The following is a 16,145-nucleotide window of genomic DNA, read 5'->3' as shown; positions in this document are numbered from 1 at the left end:
AACAACATTGCTAAAATCAAGGATAGTAAGGGGAACATTCAGACTTCCAGCCAGGATATTAGAAAGTGTTTTACACAATTTTTCTCGTCACTCTATAGCAAAGATCAAACAGTATCACAGGAAGCTATTGACCAATATCTCCAGACGGTCACGCTCCCCGACTTAACAATGCAACAACAACAATATTTAGACACCCCAATTACAATAGCGGAAGTACAAACAGCTATCCAAGACTTAAATTCTGGAAAGTCTCCCGGGCTTGATGGATTTACAGGAGGTTATTACAAAAAATGCCAAGCACAGCTGGTAGGCCCACTGGCAGAGTTTTTTTTAATAGTTTGCATGAGGATTCCCCTTTACCGCTCCACTCTAATGTTGCGGGTATTACAGTTACTGCGAAACCGGGGAGGGACCCCACTCAATGCGGGTCCTACCGCCCGATATCACTCAAATATTGACCTCAAGCTTTTAGCCAAAGTGCTGGCCAATAGATTAAATGCCATCCTACCGCAGCTGGTCCATAAGGACCAGGTTGGCTTTATCCCACAGAGAATGGCGGCAGACAACGATAGAAAAGTTACTGATATATTATGGTGGGCCAAAAGTGAACAGGTGCCTCTGATTCTTTTAGCCGTCGATGCCGAAAAGGCGTTTGACCTTGTTCATTGGAATTTTTTATTTGCCACACTGGAAAAGATGCATTTTGGGTCTAGGTTCTTGGGATGGATAAGGAGCTTTTATCATAACCCAGTAGCCAGAATTAAAGTCAATGGAGGATATGGGGACCCCTTTCCCGTACAAAGAGGGATGCGACAGGGTTGTCCATTATCCCCACTCCTGTTCGCTCTCTTTTTAGAACCATTTACCACCAGAATTAGGGAGACTGACCAGATTGAGGGAATAGATCTAGGGACGTCACAACTTAAACTATCATTATTTGCAGATGATATCCTCATGACCCTTACTAACCCCCTTAAGTCCTTACAAGGCGTAGCTGCAGAAATATGAGCATTTAGCAGCGTTTCTGGATTTAAAATTAACCTTGATAAAACTGAACTACTGAACGTCACGGCGGACCCTTCGGTAATCCAGACGGACCAGCGGAGCTATCCATTCAAGCTAGCGCATAACTCGCTTAAATATCTCGGAGTGCATATTTGTCCAGAAGTCCGGAAGCTATTCCACCTCAACTATACTCCTCTTATAGGAGCATTAAAATGTGACCTTCAAAAATGGGAACGGAATCATACTCCTGGCTGGGACGAGTGGCTATAATGAAAATGAACATTTTACCTAGACTTCTATATTTGTTTAATACTTACCCATTTTTATTAGTAATGCCATTTTACGATCCTGGCAAAAGATTTTATTTGATTTTATCTGGCGCAGGCGGCCGCCGCGGATAGCCAGACGACTACTTTACCAACCAAGGGATAGAGGAGGCCTCAGAGTGCCTAACTTGAAGCATTACTACGCAGCCGCTCAGCTAACCACCATTACGATATGCATAGAAAGGGCTATGTAAAATAGTGGGTACAATTCGAGGAATATTTACTAGGAGGGACTCCCTTGATGATGCTGTTTTGGCAGCCGAGTGATACTTGGCCTCCCCAAGGGAAGCAGACTGTGGCCCTCGCAACGACCATGAAAATCTGGAACAAGTGGAAAGTGCGTTTAGTCGGCGCTAGGACTTATTTTTATTCTACACACCTTTATTTCAACACATACTTCATCGCAGGACAGAGCAACAGCTCCTTTCGTAAATGGCAAGCGAAAGGTATTTATACTGTAGAACATTTATTTAGAGGGGGCTCCCTTATGTCTTGGCCAGAACTGCAACAAATGTATCAGCTGACAAGCGGATTTTCTGGCAGGCAGCCAGATAATCCATTTTTTGCGTATGCCTTCCATTTCTAAATCTTTGGCGATGGGCAAAACACTTTTAGAACATTTATGCGAGGACATTAAGAAGAAGGGGGTGATATCCAAATTGTATGTTTTATTATTGGGTATTGAGACTCAGCCATTTTCCCATGTTTTGAAATGGGAAAAGGACTTGGGCAGCACTATCAGTCCCGATGATTGGACACAGATATATATTTCGGCCCGAAGATGTTCTCTGTCGGCTACACTCCAGGAGAACGGTTATAAACTCATCACTCGGTGGTATATAACACCGCACACCCTACACCAACGACTTACCCACGTGAGTGATCGTTGTTGGAGAGCCTGTGGCCAACTTGGGACCTTCTTTCACATGTGGTGGTACTGTGACAAAATACAGCCTCTATGGAAGCAGGTTGCGTTGTGGATAGAGCAGCTTTTAGGCTTACATGGAATTCTAGACCCTGGCTTCATGTTACTCCACTACCCCCACATTCCCTTGGAGAAACCACACAGAGCATTTTGTCAACAAGTCTTTATTGCCACCAGGCTTATAATAGCCAGCCTCTGGAAGCAGACTGAAGTGCCATCTTTAGCCATGGTACAACAGAAAGTACATTTTTATTGTAAAATGGCTGTCATCACAGCAGAACTACACGACACTTCCTTAAAGTTCTGAGAGACATGGACCCCGTACCTACAATGGGAAACTGGGCAATCCAGCTCAAAGACTCCTTCTGCATTGGGTGCAACCACCTGCACTTAAGAGACTGAACAACCCCTACACATAGATTTTGCAGTTTCTCACTTGCTTTGTTGCCAATCGCAAGTTTTCTGAATCATCACAGTTACCATTTGGCTGGACTCATGGATGGGGGGAGGGGGGGGACTGGGGGGAAATAGGGGAGCCAATTGTTATGTATACCGTGGTTCATATTGTTCTCTATGTTATCACATTATAACGCAATGGTTCATTGTTTTTGCCTTATTGTATGCTTGCTCCACTTTTGAATTCTAATAAAAGTGTAAATTGAAAAAAAAAAAGATATTTTGATTCCTGTGTCATCTTAATAACAGATCACAAACTCCCTCTACTACCAGGTGCATTGTAAAATAATACACACAAACCTCACACTATACGTGTCTATCAAACCTGCCATACCTCAGCAGCAGTAACTCCAAGAAATGGAACAGGAATAGCCTTACCCATGAAAAGGCAGCAGTTATCCACCAGTGCAATATAATATTGAGAAAATACAGCAAATAAGGGCTGATACAAACCTCTAGTAAAGTACCTCATCTCAGTCACATACACACAGAACACAGACAGACCTGCCTTCACCAAATATAGAATAAAAGACCACAAATTACAAATGTGCAAACAAAACCTGGACTGGAAACCCCAAGATCACCTTCTGCTTGCTGTGCAAAACTGGAGACTAGAAACAAAAATATATTTCCTCCTCCACTAAGCAGAGTTCAAAGAGAGAAGAAATGTATATTCTCAAAACGGACATAGTATGGCCCTTGTACCCAGTCACTCCCCTCCATGCCCCCATCATCCCTTACTTCTTCCAACTACTCAGTCATCCCTTCACATACTCATATCCCTGCCCAATATTCCCGACACCGCACTCCACATCCTCTTCCCTGTGCCCTCTATCCCTTGTTCAACTTTCTGCCCTTCCCTCTCCCCTTTCCTACCCAGAATACCTCTACCTGCAGCTTCCCCCGCCCCAGAAGCCCCATACTTCCATCTCTCTCTCCTGCCCAGCAGCCCCAACCCCTCCCTACCCAACAATCCCAATCTCCTTTCCCCAACCCTTCCTATTCAGCAGACCCCTGAGTCCCTATCTCCCCACACCTTCCTGCCCTCCCCTTCTGACTCCCTCCAGCAGAAAAGACTTTAGTCCAATCCAGAGTCTCCTTCCCTCTTTATCAGCAGCAGATGAGGGCAAGAAGCATTGAGGAGAGGAAGATGAGGAGGCAGCAGCAGATCTAAGAGCACGCACCTTTCTCCCTAATGTTCCTGCTTCCACATCCAGGCTCCATGGGGTGAAGAGAGCATCAACAGCCTCACTGCTAGGTCAGGCAGGGGAAGATAAAATTGGTGTCCTCCCGGGCACATATGAATAAGAGTTGGTGATACCGTGCTCTGATCTGGGTGTAGGAAGAGGGAATAACCTCCCACTGGCCAGGAAATGAAGGAAGAGGCAAGAGCAGCTTCCTGTCATACCCAATAAAAGAGAAGTCAGCCAACTCCTGCCCAGACTGCTGAGGAAAGATCAGTCTTCTGCTGGCTCTGTGACACACCTCCCGGGAATTTGCGACACACTTGTTGAGAACCATTGTGCTAGAGTAACCTGCACGTATACCAAGAGTCCCCTCTCCCCTAGAATCCCACATTCTGGTAGCGCATGTGTAGAATGTTCCCCACCAGGCACCATTCCTAATACCTCTTGATTCTCTGCTTGGAATTTGTATCAGGGTTATAATTGCAGCACAAACATCCTTATGTATAGGGTTACCCGATGAAGATTCCAAGCAGGGAATCAAAAGGTGGGTCTGACATGTTGCAATAAGATGTTTACTTACCAACATATGCTGATATGTAACCTTTCATAACTAAGCAATAAAATTTCCTATTTTGCTACTGACTCCCACTAGTTTTTTTTTTGAACGATGATAGTCTGATAATAGAATATAAACTGAGAAGACATGCTTGACAATTCTACTTTTACAGCTGTTTAAATGGAGTCACAACCATATAATGAGGGAATTGCTGACGGCGCTGCTATGACCTTCAGGCATCACAGTATCACTGGTTAAACAAGGCATATAAACCCATGGCACTCACATCCACTGCATGGGTACAGTGCACCATGGACAGCTGGCATTGTCTCACACTGTGGATAGCTGTCAGAGTGCAGTTGGAGTGTGCCATGTAGAGCCACGGCAGAGTGAACGTAGCCTGTTACCGAAGGCCTTTCAAGCTTTATATATTGCCTCATCCTGCAATGGAAACCAGCATTAAGTGCAATTGGTGGCCTCACACAATAAGCACACTTTTACTGTGACACTAGCTTCAAATGTTTATTCAGTGTTTACACATACAGATGAGTTGAAAATTTTGCTGTAACATAACCTACATATAAAAATATTAGAAAACTCCTAAACTATGTAGGGGCTTCCGTTTCTTCCATGACCTGTAAAACAGAATAAATATTAAGTGTTCTTCCTTCCTTCATTTGTTTTTCTTGTTAGCTGGCAATTTCCTCCGCCTTCTATTTTTGGGCTTCCAGCTCAGTCAGAACCAGGACTGGGACATGAACCTGGGATGTTTGCCCCTATTTTATATTTCTTTCCAACTCAGCCAGAGACAATGCGACAGGGCTCCTTCTGAGCCCTACAATCATGGGCCTTAAATCTCTCCACTAAGTATTCCCGCTCCCCCCAAGGGCGGTAAAAGCTGCCTTTGCAGCACCCCCAGCCCTACCCAGCCTGGGAAGCAGAAGAACTGAGGCAGGAATTAAATCCAGGATCTCAGTATGGCAGTGTACTCAGCTGGCCCTTTAAGAATTCTTTCTAACCTCAGGGACGTGGGCTCTCCATAACCCCAGCATTATCAGAAAAGCAGAAGGGCAAAGAATGATTCTGAGTTCTCCTGCCTTGGCACCATTAACATATTAACTGGTCCAGCAGCTCTCACAGAGCTCAGATTTAATGCTTTATTACCACCCAAATAACATCCTGAATGCTGTAAAAGGAAGGCCTTCCTAATAGAAAACAGCAAAACATTTGTTACGCTGCTTATCACTCTTCACACTGAATGGCTCAGACACAAAAGAATTTTGTTTTACTATTGACAGTAACAGCATCAGGACCTGTAACTGGCACCAGGACCTGTCATGTCACTATTCTGCAGCAGTATCTTCCCAAACTGCTTTGGGAAGTCTATAGAAGCCTTTAAGTTGAAATGTCAAGAAATTACTAACATTCAGAAAATACTGCAAACAGTTGCTACTTCTCAAGTCCCAACTAAAACATGAAAAAAAATGGAAATATAAGCTAAGAGCCAATCTCTTGGTAATTACGGCAGAATGGCTAACTCAGAGTCCTGCGTGTCGGCATTTGTTAACTGTGCCTGCCAGGTTATTTTACACTTTGCATACTGCCTCCAAGCACTGCACCACTCTATATAATGTTCACTGCACTGTAGATTAGTAAAGTGAAAATCCTCACATACAATAAAGTCAAGCACATACCAGAGTCTGCGAGCGCTTCACCAACCTGTGCCACACAGTGTGATGGGCCTGTGAGAAAAACAAAGAACCTCAATGAGTTGCACACATCTCAATGCACAGACAGACATCCTTCACCTCCTACACTATCAAGATTCCATTGGTATTTACTTACTAAGGGAAACTTGGTTCTTACCTGCTAATTTTCGTTTCCTGAAATACCATAGATCAGTCCAGACTAGTTAGTTTTGCATCTCTACCAGCAGATGGAGTCAGAGAAACAAAACTTTGAGGCACTGCTACAAAACAAAGTGCCACCTGCAGTCCCTCAGTATTAACCTGTATCCAAGCCAAGAGTAATCAAATCACCCCTCAAATCGGGAGAAGGGATCAAAGGGTTGGAAACCCCTAAAAACTGTAAACTTTGCGCATCCGCATCGAAACAAAACAAGAACTGGAACACCACAGATCCTGTCCAACCAAGACACTCCTTATAGCAAAAATTTTGCTTATTAATATCTTCACTTTCTCTCCTCTTTTCTTCTTTTTTTTTTTTTTTGGAAGGGGGCAGGAAAATTCAGTCTTTCGGAGTCAAGTGGGTTGGTCTTTGGACTGATATGTGGTATTACAGGAAATGAAAATTAGCAGGTAAGAACCAATTTTCCTTTCCTGAACATACCCAGATCAGTCTAGACTAGTGGGATGTACCCAAACATCCCTAAACTGGGCGGGAACCCGAAAGAGCCCCGCGCAGAACACTCTCACCAATAGACACCTCGTCTTGTGCCTTCACATCTAACCAATAATGTCTGGTGAAAGTATGAATCGAGGACCACACCGGAGTCCTACAAATCTCCTGCGGCGACAGAAGCTGACACTCAGCCCAGGACGCGGCCTGCGCCCTTGTGGATTGCGCCCTCAAACCCACAGGAATCGGCCAACCTTTACAAATGTATGGTGAACAAATTGCCTCCCTAGGCCATCGAGAGATGGTAGCCTTAGAAGCTTTAGAGCATAGCCCTCTCGAATTACCTCCAGCACCTAGCGGTTCGAGGTAATCCTTTCCCACTCCTCATAAAAGTTGGACAATCTACCTCCTACAGCTTCTTCGAGGGTGTGGGGACCCCTGGCTTCATTGGGTTGACTTTCCACCACCAGAGCCCTGGCTTCTCCCATCTCTGATTGGCCTGCGGGCTCCACAAAAGGACTGCTGACGTCCAATGCTCTGCTTTGCTGTGGAGCCAGAAGAGGGCTTGCCGGACTGGAACCTACGAGAATCCCTAAAACGGACCCGAGCTGGAAACATCTTCCTAGTGAGTTTCCTGTTCTTCGGCAACTAGTTCCCCTTCGACTCCCCCCAACACCATCAACTGATCCAAGTCCTCTCCGAACAAAAGCTTCCCCTTGAATGGGAAATTACAGAGCTGGACCTTGGACGATAAGTCCGCCGACAAATTACGCAACCACAGATGTCTACAAACCGAGACCATGCTACGAGCCGACATATTCACCAAGTCATACAGCGCATCTGCCACATAGGTGATCCCAGCTTCTAGATGAGCCGCCTGCAGAGAACCACCATCTCCTGCCACCGTATGCTCTGGAGCCTTTTGCACCCAGCACAGACAGGTCCTCTGCATGTTTTTGCCCAAATAACTATGTATATGCTCAATAATGATATGTCTTTGCTCCCTTATCCTCTCCCATCCCTGCTCCAATAATGTTATGTATATGTCCAAATAACCCCCTGCACTTCTTCCCTCCTGCTCCCCACTCCTCTGCCCCAATAATGTTAAGTGTATGCTGAATTAACCCCTTGCACTATCTTGAATAAGGTATTTCCAATTATATTGTTCCATGCTTTTCCCCCCTCCATCCCCCAACATGTTCTCCCAAATTATTTACTTTATTTATACCTCACTTGCCTGCCCCCTGTGTACCACGATAATGTATATCTCCTACCCCTGTACATAATCTAAATCAAGTTCTCTGTAAAGTGTTATGCTACCCCCTCCAAGTTTCGCTCCCCGTTCTTCGTACAGTGTTCAAGTTATATGTAAACCGATATGATGTACCCACGAATACCGGTATAAAAAAGCCTTTAAATAAATAAATACCATCGCTCAAAGACTCAACGCAGAGACCTCAAACATCCGCTTGAGCTGCACCACCAGCTTGTGGTCCTGAACATCCTTCACAGTGGCCGCCTCCGCCACCGGAATTGTAGTCTTCTTGGTAACAGCCGAAACAGCAATGTCCACCTTCAGAATCTTCAGCAGGTCAAGGGCTTACTCCATCAAGGGATAAAGCTTAGCCATCGCTCTGCCCACCTTCAGACCCGCGTCTAGGGAGTCCCACTCCCGGTTCACCAGCTTCTGGATCTTCTATGGCAAAGGAAAAGCACTTGGGGACCCTCGAAGACCATCCAGGACCGGATTGACTCCTTCATTATCAGACTTCTCCTGAGCAACCTTCAAGCCTAACTCCTCCAAGATCTGAGGAATCACAGGCCGTAGCTCTTGCCGCCTGAACAAACGCACCACCCCCTTCAGGCACCAGAAACTTATCCAGATCAGGGTCATCCTTGAAGCCATCTGCATTAGGGGCTGGTGTCGCATTTGGATCTGTCCCATAACAATTGAGAAGTTCCTTCTGCGAGTGAATGGACTCCTCACCATCCCTGGGATTGCCTTTGGCTTCCGCTTAACGCGACCCCAGATGCTGTGGGATCTCATTAGCCCCTTGTGAGGCCTTCCTGAGCTTCTTCTCCGAGGGTCAGCAGGGTCTTGCTGCAGTCTTTCTCCCGGAACCTTTCCTGGCTAGGTAGGCCTCATGAAGAAGGAGAATAAATTCTGGGGAGAAATGCCCTGAATCAGCCTCCCCCAAACCTGGGGTTTCTTCCATAGAGTCCCCTCCCCATTAGAGGCTCTCAACCCCACCGGGAAAAGAGGGGGCAGGGAATCATGGCGAGCCGCATCTTCCTGAGTTTCCTCCTTAGCAGGAGCAGAAACGAGCCCAGCCGAAAGGAGGCCTGGTTTCCTTCCCCGGCCCCCATCGAAGAGCCCTCATGTCCAGATCTGCACTCCAGGCAGAGGGACCAGTTGTCCAGCCATGCCACAGAGGAGCCACAAGCGTGGCATGCAGCCATTTTCTGTCTTGGCGCCAATAGGGCCTCCATGCGGCGCAGCACCCGCTAGGCCGTGGACAAGCTCTGACATGGGACAGCAGCTGCGCCAACCACCAACTTCCGCTGGCATACTCACTCAAAATGCAGTTGTCGACCAGCCCACCTACAAAAAAAAAAAAAAAGACAGCGAGGGAAAGAATGGTTGCACCATGGCCCCCCTCCCCTGAGCCGGTGCTGCTCACCACACAAATCCGGAGCCATGGGCTGTCCGATGCCCCTGCACAAAGATAACTCCTCCACCCCTCAGCACTGGCCAACAGCCCCCACTGTCCAGGTCCACCACAGACAACTATAGACAGCCTTTCCTGCAGAAAAAAACTCTGTATTTTATTATTATTTTCTTTTAAGAAAGAAAAAAATTGAAGAAATACTCTCCTGACAGGATCAGTAGTGACCAAGAAGGGAGCCTTAGAGGGTCAAGGGAGCCAGATCCCCTGGCTCTCTGACCCTCCGGTACGTTGCGGATCAAGCCCAGTTAGAGGTATCCAAACCCTCCGTTCACTCAGCTCCACCTGAGGGATGGCCCACAAAGGTGCCTAACACCTCAGGGAGCTTCCGTCGTCCCCTACTGCCCTACTACTAACACCTTAAAAGAAAAAATGTATTGTTGAGATTACTTACCTGATAATCTCCTTTTCCTTAGTGTATGCAGATGGACTCAAAACAAATGGGTATTGTGTGCTCGTGCTAGCAGCTGGAGACGGATCTGACATCAGCACGGGTACATATACCCCCACAGGAAGTGTAGCTATTCAGTAATCTTCTTAGCAAAAGCTTTATGGATATATGTGTGACTGACCGATCGATTAATCAACAGGATTACCCTGACCAATTGATGGTAGCTGGAGACCGCCAGTGTTCTCAACCGGAAGGCGTCGACACCCGGCAGGGTGGAAGCCCTATTATAAGCAAAACATGGCTTACCGTGAGTCGGCGAATCCCCATGTATACCGGCAGCCGGGCGGGATGCTGAGTCCATCTGCATACACAAAGGAAAAGGAGATTATCAGGTAAGTAATCTCAACATTTCCTAGCATGTAGCAGATGGACTCAAAACAAATGGGATGTACAAAAGCTACTCCCGGACTGGGCGGGAGGCTGCCCAAGGACCGTGTAGGATCGCCCTCGCAAATGCTGTCCCCTCCCTGGCCTGGACGTCCAGACGATAGAATCTGGAGAAGGTATGGAGGGAGGACCACGTCGCCGCTTTGCATATCTCTGCAGGGGACAGCAGCTTAGCTTCTGCCCAAGAGGCTGATTGTGCTCTGGTAGAATGAGCCTTGACCTGTAGAGGTGGTAGTTTTCCTGCCTCTACGTAGGCCGCCTTGATAACCTCTTTAATCCAGTGGGCGATGGTTGGCTGTGAGGCTGCTTCCCCTTGCTTCTTCCCGCTGTGCAGGACGAACAGGTGGTCCGTCTTTTGTACTGCTTCAGACATTTCCAGGTATCTGGACAGCAGTCTGCCGATATCGAGATGGCGTAGCATTCGACCTTCCTCCGACTTCTTCAAACCTTCCGTGGTAGGCAAGGATATGGTTTGGTTGAGGTGAAAGTGTGAGACCACTTTGGGTAAAAAGGAGGGAACTGTACGAAGATGGATAGCCTCTGGAGTGATTCTGAGAAATGGATCACAACAGGATAGTGCTTGTAGCTCTGAGATGCGGCATGCTGAACACACAGCCAGCAAGAACACCATCTTCAAGGTTAGTAAACGGAGGGACAGGCCTTGAAGGGGCCTGAAGGCGGATCCCGCTAGAAATTCCAATACTAGGTTGAGGTTCCACAAGGGCACTGGCCACTTCAGTGGCGGGCGAATGTGTTTAACTCCTTTCAGGAAGCGTGAAACGTCTGGGTGTTTGGCAATGGAGTTGCCGTCACTCCTGGGACCGTAGCAAGACAGCGCTGCTACCTGAACCTTGATGGAGCTGAGGGACAGACCCTTCTGAAGTCCATCTTGTAGGAAGTCCAAGATGAGAGGAATCTTAGCGGCATGTGAATTGGTGCTGTGAGAGTCACACCAGGCTTCAAAAACTCTCCAGATCCTGATATATGTCAGTGATGTGGAGAACTTGTGTGCTCGGAGGAGTGTATCTATTACCGGCTCCGAGTATCCTCTTTTCTTCAGTCTAGCCCTCTCAATGGCCAGACCGTAAGAGAGAATTGAGCTGGATCCTCGTGGAGGATGGGACCTTGCTGCAGCAGGTCCCTGTGTGGAGGCAGGTGTAGAGGATTCCCTGCCAGTAGTCTTCTCATGTCTGCGTACCAGGTTCTTCTTGGCCAGTCCGGGGCCACTAGAAGAACTAGGCCTCTGTGTCGCTGAATCCTGTGTACAATGGCGCCCAGCAGGGGCCACGGAGGAAAGGCGTATAGCAGGATCCCCTGAGGTCATGGTTGTACCAGGGCATCAATCCCCTGGGCTCGAGGATCCCACCTGCGGCTGAAATAACTGGGAACTTGAGAGTTGGACCTGTCCCCGCTAATAGGTCCATGGCTGGTGTCCCCCATCGATCCACAATTATCTGAAAAACTGTGGGTGACAGCTGCCACTCCCCCGGGTTTAGGCTTTCTCTGCTGAGGAAGTCGGCCGTCGTGTTGTCCTTCCCGGCAATGTGGACGGCGGAGATGTCCTGAAGATTTGCTTCTGCCCAAATCATCAGGGGAGTTATTTCTAGGGACACTTGTTGGCTTCTGGCTCCGCCCTGTCGACTGATGTATGCCACTGTGGTGGCGTTGTCTGACATCACTCTGACCGCTCTGTCGCGAAGTCTGTGGGCAAATTGCAGGCATGCAAGCCTGACTGCCCGTGCCTCTAGTCGGTTGATGTTCCACCTTGACTCTTCTCTGGTCCACCGCCCTTGGGCGGTGAGTTCCTCGCAGTGTGCTCCCCATCCGTTCAGGCTGGCATATGTGGTGAGCAGAATCCAGGTTGGGGAGGACATTCTTGACCCCCGGCTTATGTGGCCGGGCTGTAACCACCACCGTAGCTGAGTCCGCACTCTGGCCGGCAGAGGTAGGTGTATGGTGTAGTTCCGCGATCGTGGACTCCATCGAGATAGAAGGGCGCGTTGCAATGGTCTCATATGAGCCCGCGCCCAAGGCACCACTTCCAGAGTGGATGCCATGAGGCCGAGGACTTGTAGGTAATCCCGAGCTGTGGGCGGCTGGCGCTCAGCAGGACCTGCAGATGATTCCGGAGTTTGGACTGTCTCTTGGAGGTCAGACTGACCTTGTCGTCTTGGGTGTCGAATTGGACCCCTAGGTATTCCAGCAACTGGGATGGCTGTAGGGAACTCTTCTTTATGTTGACTACCCATCCTAGGCTTTCCAGAAGAGCTATAACTCTGTTGGTTGCCCGGTGACTCTCCTCCGGTGACTTTGCCCTGATCAGCCAATCGTCCAGGTAGGGATGGACGAGGATTCCTTCCTTCCTGAGTGCCGCCACCACTAATACTATTACCTTGGTAAAGATCCGCGGCGCGGTGGCTAACCCGAAGGGTAAAGCTCAGAACTGGAAGTGCTGATTCAGGACTTTGAAGTGTAAATAGCGCTGGTGATCCCGATGGATTGGGATATGCAGGTAGGCTTCCGACAGATCTAGGGAGGTGAGAAACTACCCTGGCTGTACTGAATTCTTGACAGACTGTAGAGTTTCCATGCGAAAGCTGGGGACCCGTAGGTGTCGATTGACTGACTTGAGGTCCAGGACGGGCCTGAAGGTGCCCTCCTTCTTGGGTACTATGAAATAAATGGAATAATGCCCAGAAGTTACCTCTTCCGCAGGTACTGGGATTATGGCTTTTAGGGCCAGGAGCCTCTGTAAGGTCACTTCTAGTGCCACTGTCTTGAGTGGCGAACAAGGAGATTCCACAAACTTGTTCAGCGGAAGCCGAAAGAAATCCAGGTAATATCCTTCCCGGATGATGGCGAGGACCCACTGGTCCGAAGTGATCTCGACCCACCTGTGGTAGAAGAGGGTTAGCCTGCCCCCTATGGCTGCTACCCTCGGATGGGTCGGCTGATTGTCATTGTGGGTTACGGCCGGGGCCAGAACCCGGGCCGGTTCTCTTCTTGGTGTGCTTAGCCCGAAAGGGCTGGTTCCTGGCCTGAGAATGAGGTGCTTGATAGCGAGACCTGTAGGGGTTGAAGCGCTGCGAGGTTCTACCTCTGGCTGGTCTAGAAACAGAACGCTGGCTCCTCCTCGACCTGTCTTCTGGTAGACGGGGTAATGGAGAGGCACCCCATTTAGTAGCCCAGTTCTCGAGGTCGCTGCCGAACAGTAGGGATCCCTTAAAGGGCATTCTTGTGAGTCATGTCTTGGAGGACGCGTCGGCCGCCCAATTGCGTAGCCAAAGCTGTCTCCTGGCTGCCACTGAGGAGGACACTCCCTTGGCTGCCGTATGGACGAGGTCGGAGGCTGCTTCAGTGAGAAATGCGAGAGCTGATTCCATGTCTTCTCCCGAGGTGTTGTTTCTTGCCTGTGATAAACAGGAGCGCGTCACCACGGTGCAGCAAGTCGCGATTCGAAGGGACATGGCTGCTACCTCAAAAGCTTGTTTCAGAATGGTGTCCATGCATCGGTCATGCGTATCCTTGAGGGCCGCTCCCCCCTCCACTGGAATGGTGGTGCGCTTCACAATTGCGCTAACTATGGCGTCTACCCTGGGGCACGCCAGCAGCTCCTTGGACGCCGGATCCAGAGGGTACATGCCCGACCCCCTTTGAATGAGGCCTCCGGTGCCTTCCATTCCAGCTCGATTAGCTGCTGTGCTGCTAGTAGTAGGGGAAAATGGTGAGCCGTTTGGTGCAGGCCCTCTAGCAGGGGGTTCTTTATAGGGTCCCCTGGGGGGTCCTGGCCCGGAATGGCCAGCTCCGATAAGCATTGTGAGACCAGGCCTGGCAGATCTTCCGTCCGAAAGAAGCGTCTCATGGTGCGATATGGTTCTATATCCGAGGGAAGTTCACCCTCCTCGGGGGGCTCCTCACTTACCTGGGAATAATCCGAATCCCCATAAGCGGGGCTGTCGGGTGGTGAGTGGCTGCGCCTAGGTCTCGAGGGTCCAGGGACCGGATCAGCCGGAACGGGAGGACCCATTCGAGGAGCAGACTGCATCTGGACAAAGGCGTGAATCCCCTTAAATAATTCCACCCAGGAAAGCGAAGCCGGATCTGGCCACAGGGGCACCAGGTCTCTCGGGTTCCCTGGCTGCTCGCCGTGGCCTGCGAAGTCCGGTGTGGTCCCTGAGGAACCGCTGGGCTGGGACCGGTCTTGTCCTGGGACTCCCATGGCTTCCTCACATTGGGCACATAGGGAGTCTGCTTCCTCGCTCTGTGTGGCTCTGAGGTTGCATGCTGAGCAGAGGCTTAGAGCGTTCATGCCTGATTCTGGAGGTGCCGGCTCTGCGGACACCTGGGCTTTCTTATGATCCATTCGCCTGAAATGCAGCGTCACCCAACGAGGTGCGCCTAATACGTGCGCCTAGAACGGGCGTCTTAGAACGTGCGCCTCATAAATGTGCGCCTCTAACGGGCGTCTTAGAAAGTGCGCGAATCCTAGTAGCGTGCGCTAACAACGTGCGCCTATCGCGTGCGCTAACAACGTGCGCCTATTGTGTGCACTAACAACGTGCGCGAACAACGTGCGCCTATCGCGTGCGCGAACAACGTGCGCCTATCGCGAGCGCTTTAGCAAGCAAAGTGCGCTGAATTGGAAAAGATGAGTAGGCAGGCAAATGGCGACCTCCCAGGCGGGCGGCCTTGTAGGCAGGCCCAGTTAGTCCACACTTCCTCGGAGACCAAGTAAAGATGTATGCCTTACCTGGTCTTCGGCGCTTCCCGGCTGCGACCCGGGCGGTCTCCGGCTGCGGGGGGAGAGGGGAATACCTTCACCGCTGCGCTTTAAGGACGTGCACCCGCTGCCTCTAGGCCACGCCCAAACTCGTCTCGCTCGGGGGCCAAGTCCACGCCGGGACCGAGGCTGCCTCTAGGCCGCGCCCGAACTCGTCTCGCTCAGGGGCCAAGCCGCGCCCAAGCCATTCTCACTCGGGGGCTGGGTCCCTGCTGCGAACCGGCCACCGGACCGAGGCTCTTACCTCCGAGGGACCACGGAAGTCAGCTCGGGAAACTCAACTGGGTGAGTGACCGCCTGGTATCACCACAGGAGTGCGGGGCTCGTCTTCGGTAGGTTTCTTCTATGAATTTAGTCGTTAGAATTTGGAAACACGCTCAGCGAGCGTGGGGTAGCTCCAAACTGCTTTGGAGACGGAAATTACTGAATAGCTACACTTCCTGTGGGGGTATATGTACACGTGCTGACGTCAGATCCGTCTCCAACTGCTAGCACGAGCACACAATACCCATTTGTTTTGAGTCCATCTGCTACACGCTAGGAAATAACTATTTTCTCTTTTCTTTTTTTAACTAACACCTAGACTGCAGGTGTGCACCTCTACTATTTTCTGGAGAAAGAGAAATACTGAGCGATTGCAGGTGGCACTCTCAGTTATGTAGCAGTAACTCACAGTTTTGTTTCTCTGACTCCATCTTCTGGTAGGGATGCAAAACCCACTGGTCTGGATTGATCTGGGTATGTTCAGGAAATTTCTATACCGTCTACCATACTGTCTAAGTGGTTTACAATTAAAAAAAAACACACACAGTTATCACATTTAATACAAACAATAAAACTAACCAAAAAATAAAAAGAATAAAATGAACCTGAAAATAATTAAAAGAATAACAACACTTCAAAATAAAAGCTCAAAAACCTAGGAATATACATAGAAACCCTTGCTGCAACTGCTGCTCCCAATTTAATACCATCCTGAAATTTACTA

The 16,145-nt window shown here is 49.2% G+C and overlaps 1 protein-coding gene across 4 annotated transcripts in view; it reads right to left on the bottom strand.

The window, feature by feature from the left end:
• Window positions 1–4,956: 4,956 nt before the first annotated feature.
• Window positions 4,957–16,145, bottom strand: part of MRPL39 (mitochondrial ribosomal protein L39) — a 65,732-nt gene continuing 54,543 nt past the window's right edge. For all 4 annotated transcript variants that reach the window (XM_029578638.1, XM_029578640.1, XM_029578639.1 and 1 more), the window contains exons 9-10: window positions 6,150–6,197; window positions 4,957–5,090 (exon numbers count right to left, since the gene is read on the bottom strand). In XM_029578638.1, coding sequence (XP_029434498.1) covers window positions 5,061–5,090; window positions 6,150–6,197 — 78 coding nt within the window. In that variant the 3' untranslated portion in view covers window positions 4,957–5,060. The remainder of the gene's footprint in view (window positions 5,091–6,149; window positions 6,198–16,145) is intronic.

Source organism: Rhinatrema bivittatum, chromosome 15, assembly GCF_901001135.1.
Source record: "Rhinatrema bivittatum chromosome 15, aRhiBiv1.1, whole genome shotgun sequence".
Taxonomy (NCBI): Eukaryota; Metazoa; Chordata; class Amphibia; order Gymnophiona; family Rhinatrematidae; genus Rhinatrema; species Rhinatrema bivittatum.
The sequence above is the reverse complement of the archived record's forward strand: the minus strand, read 5'-3'. Positions and strand labels throughout refer to the sequence as shown.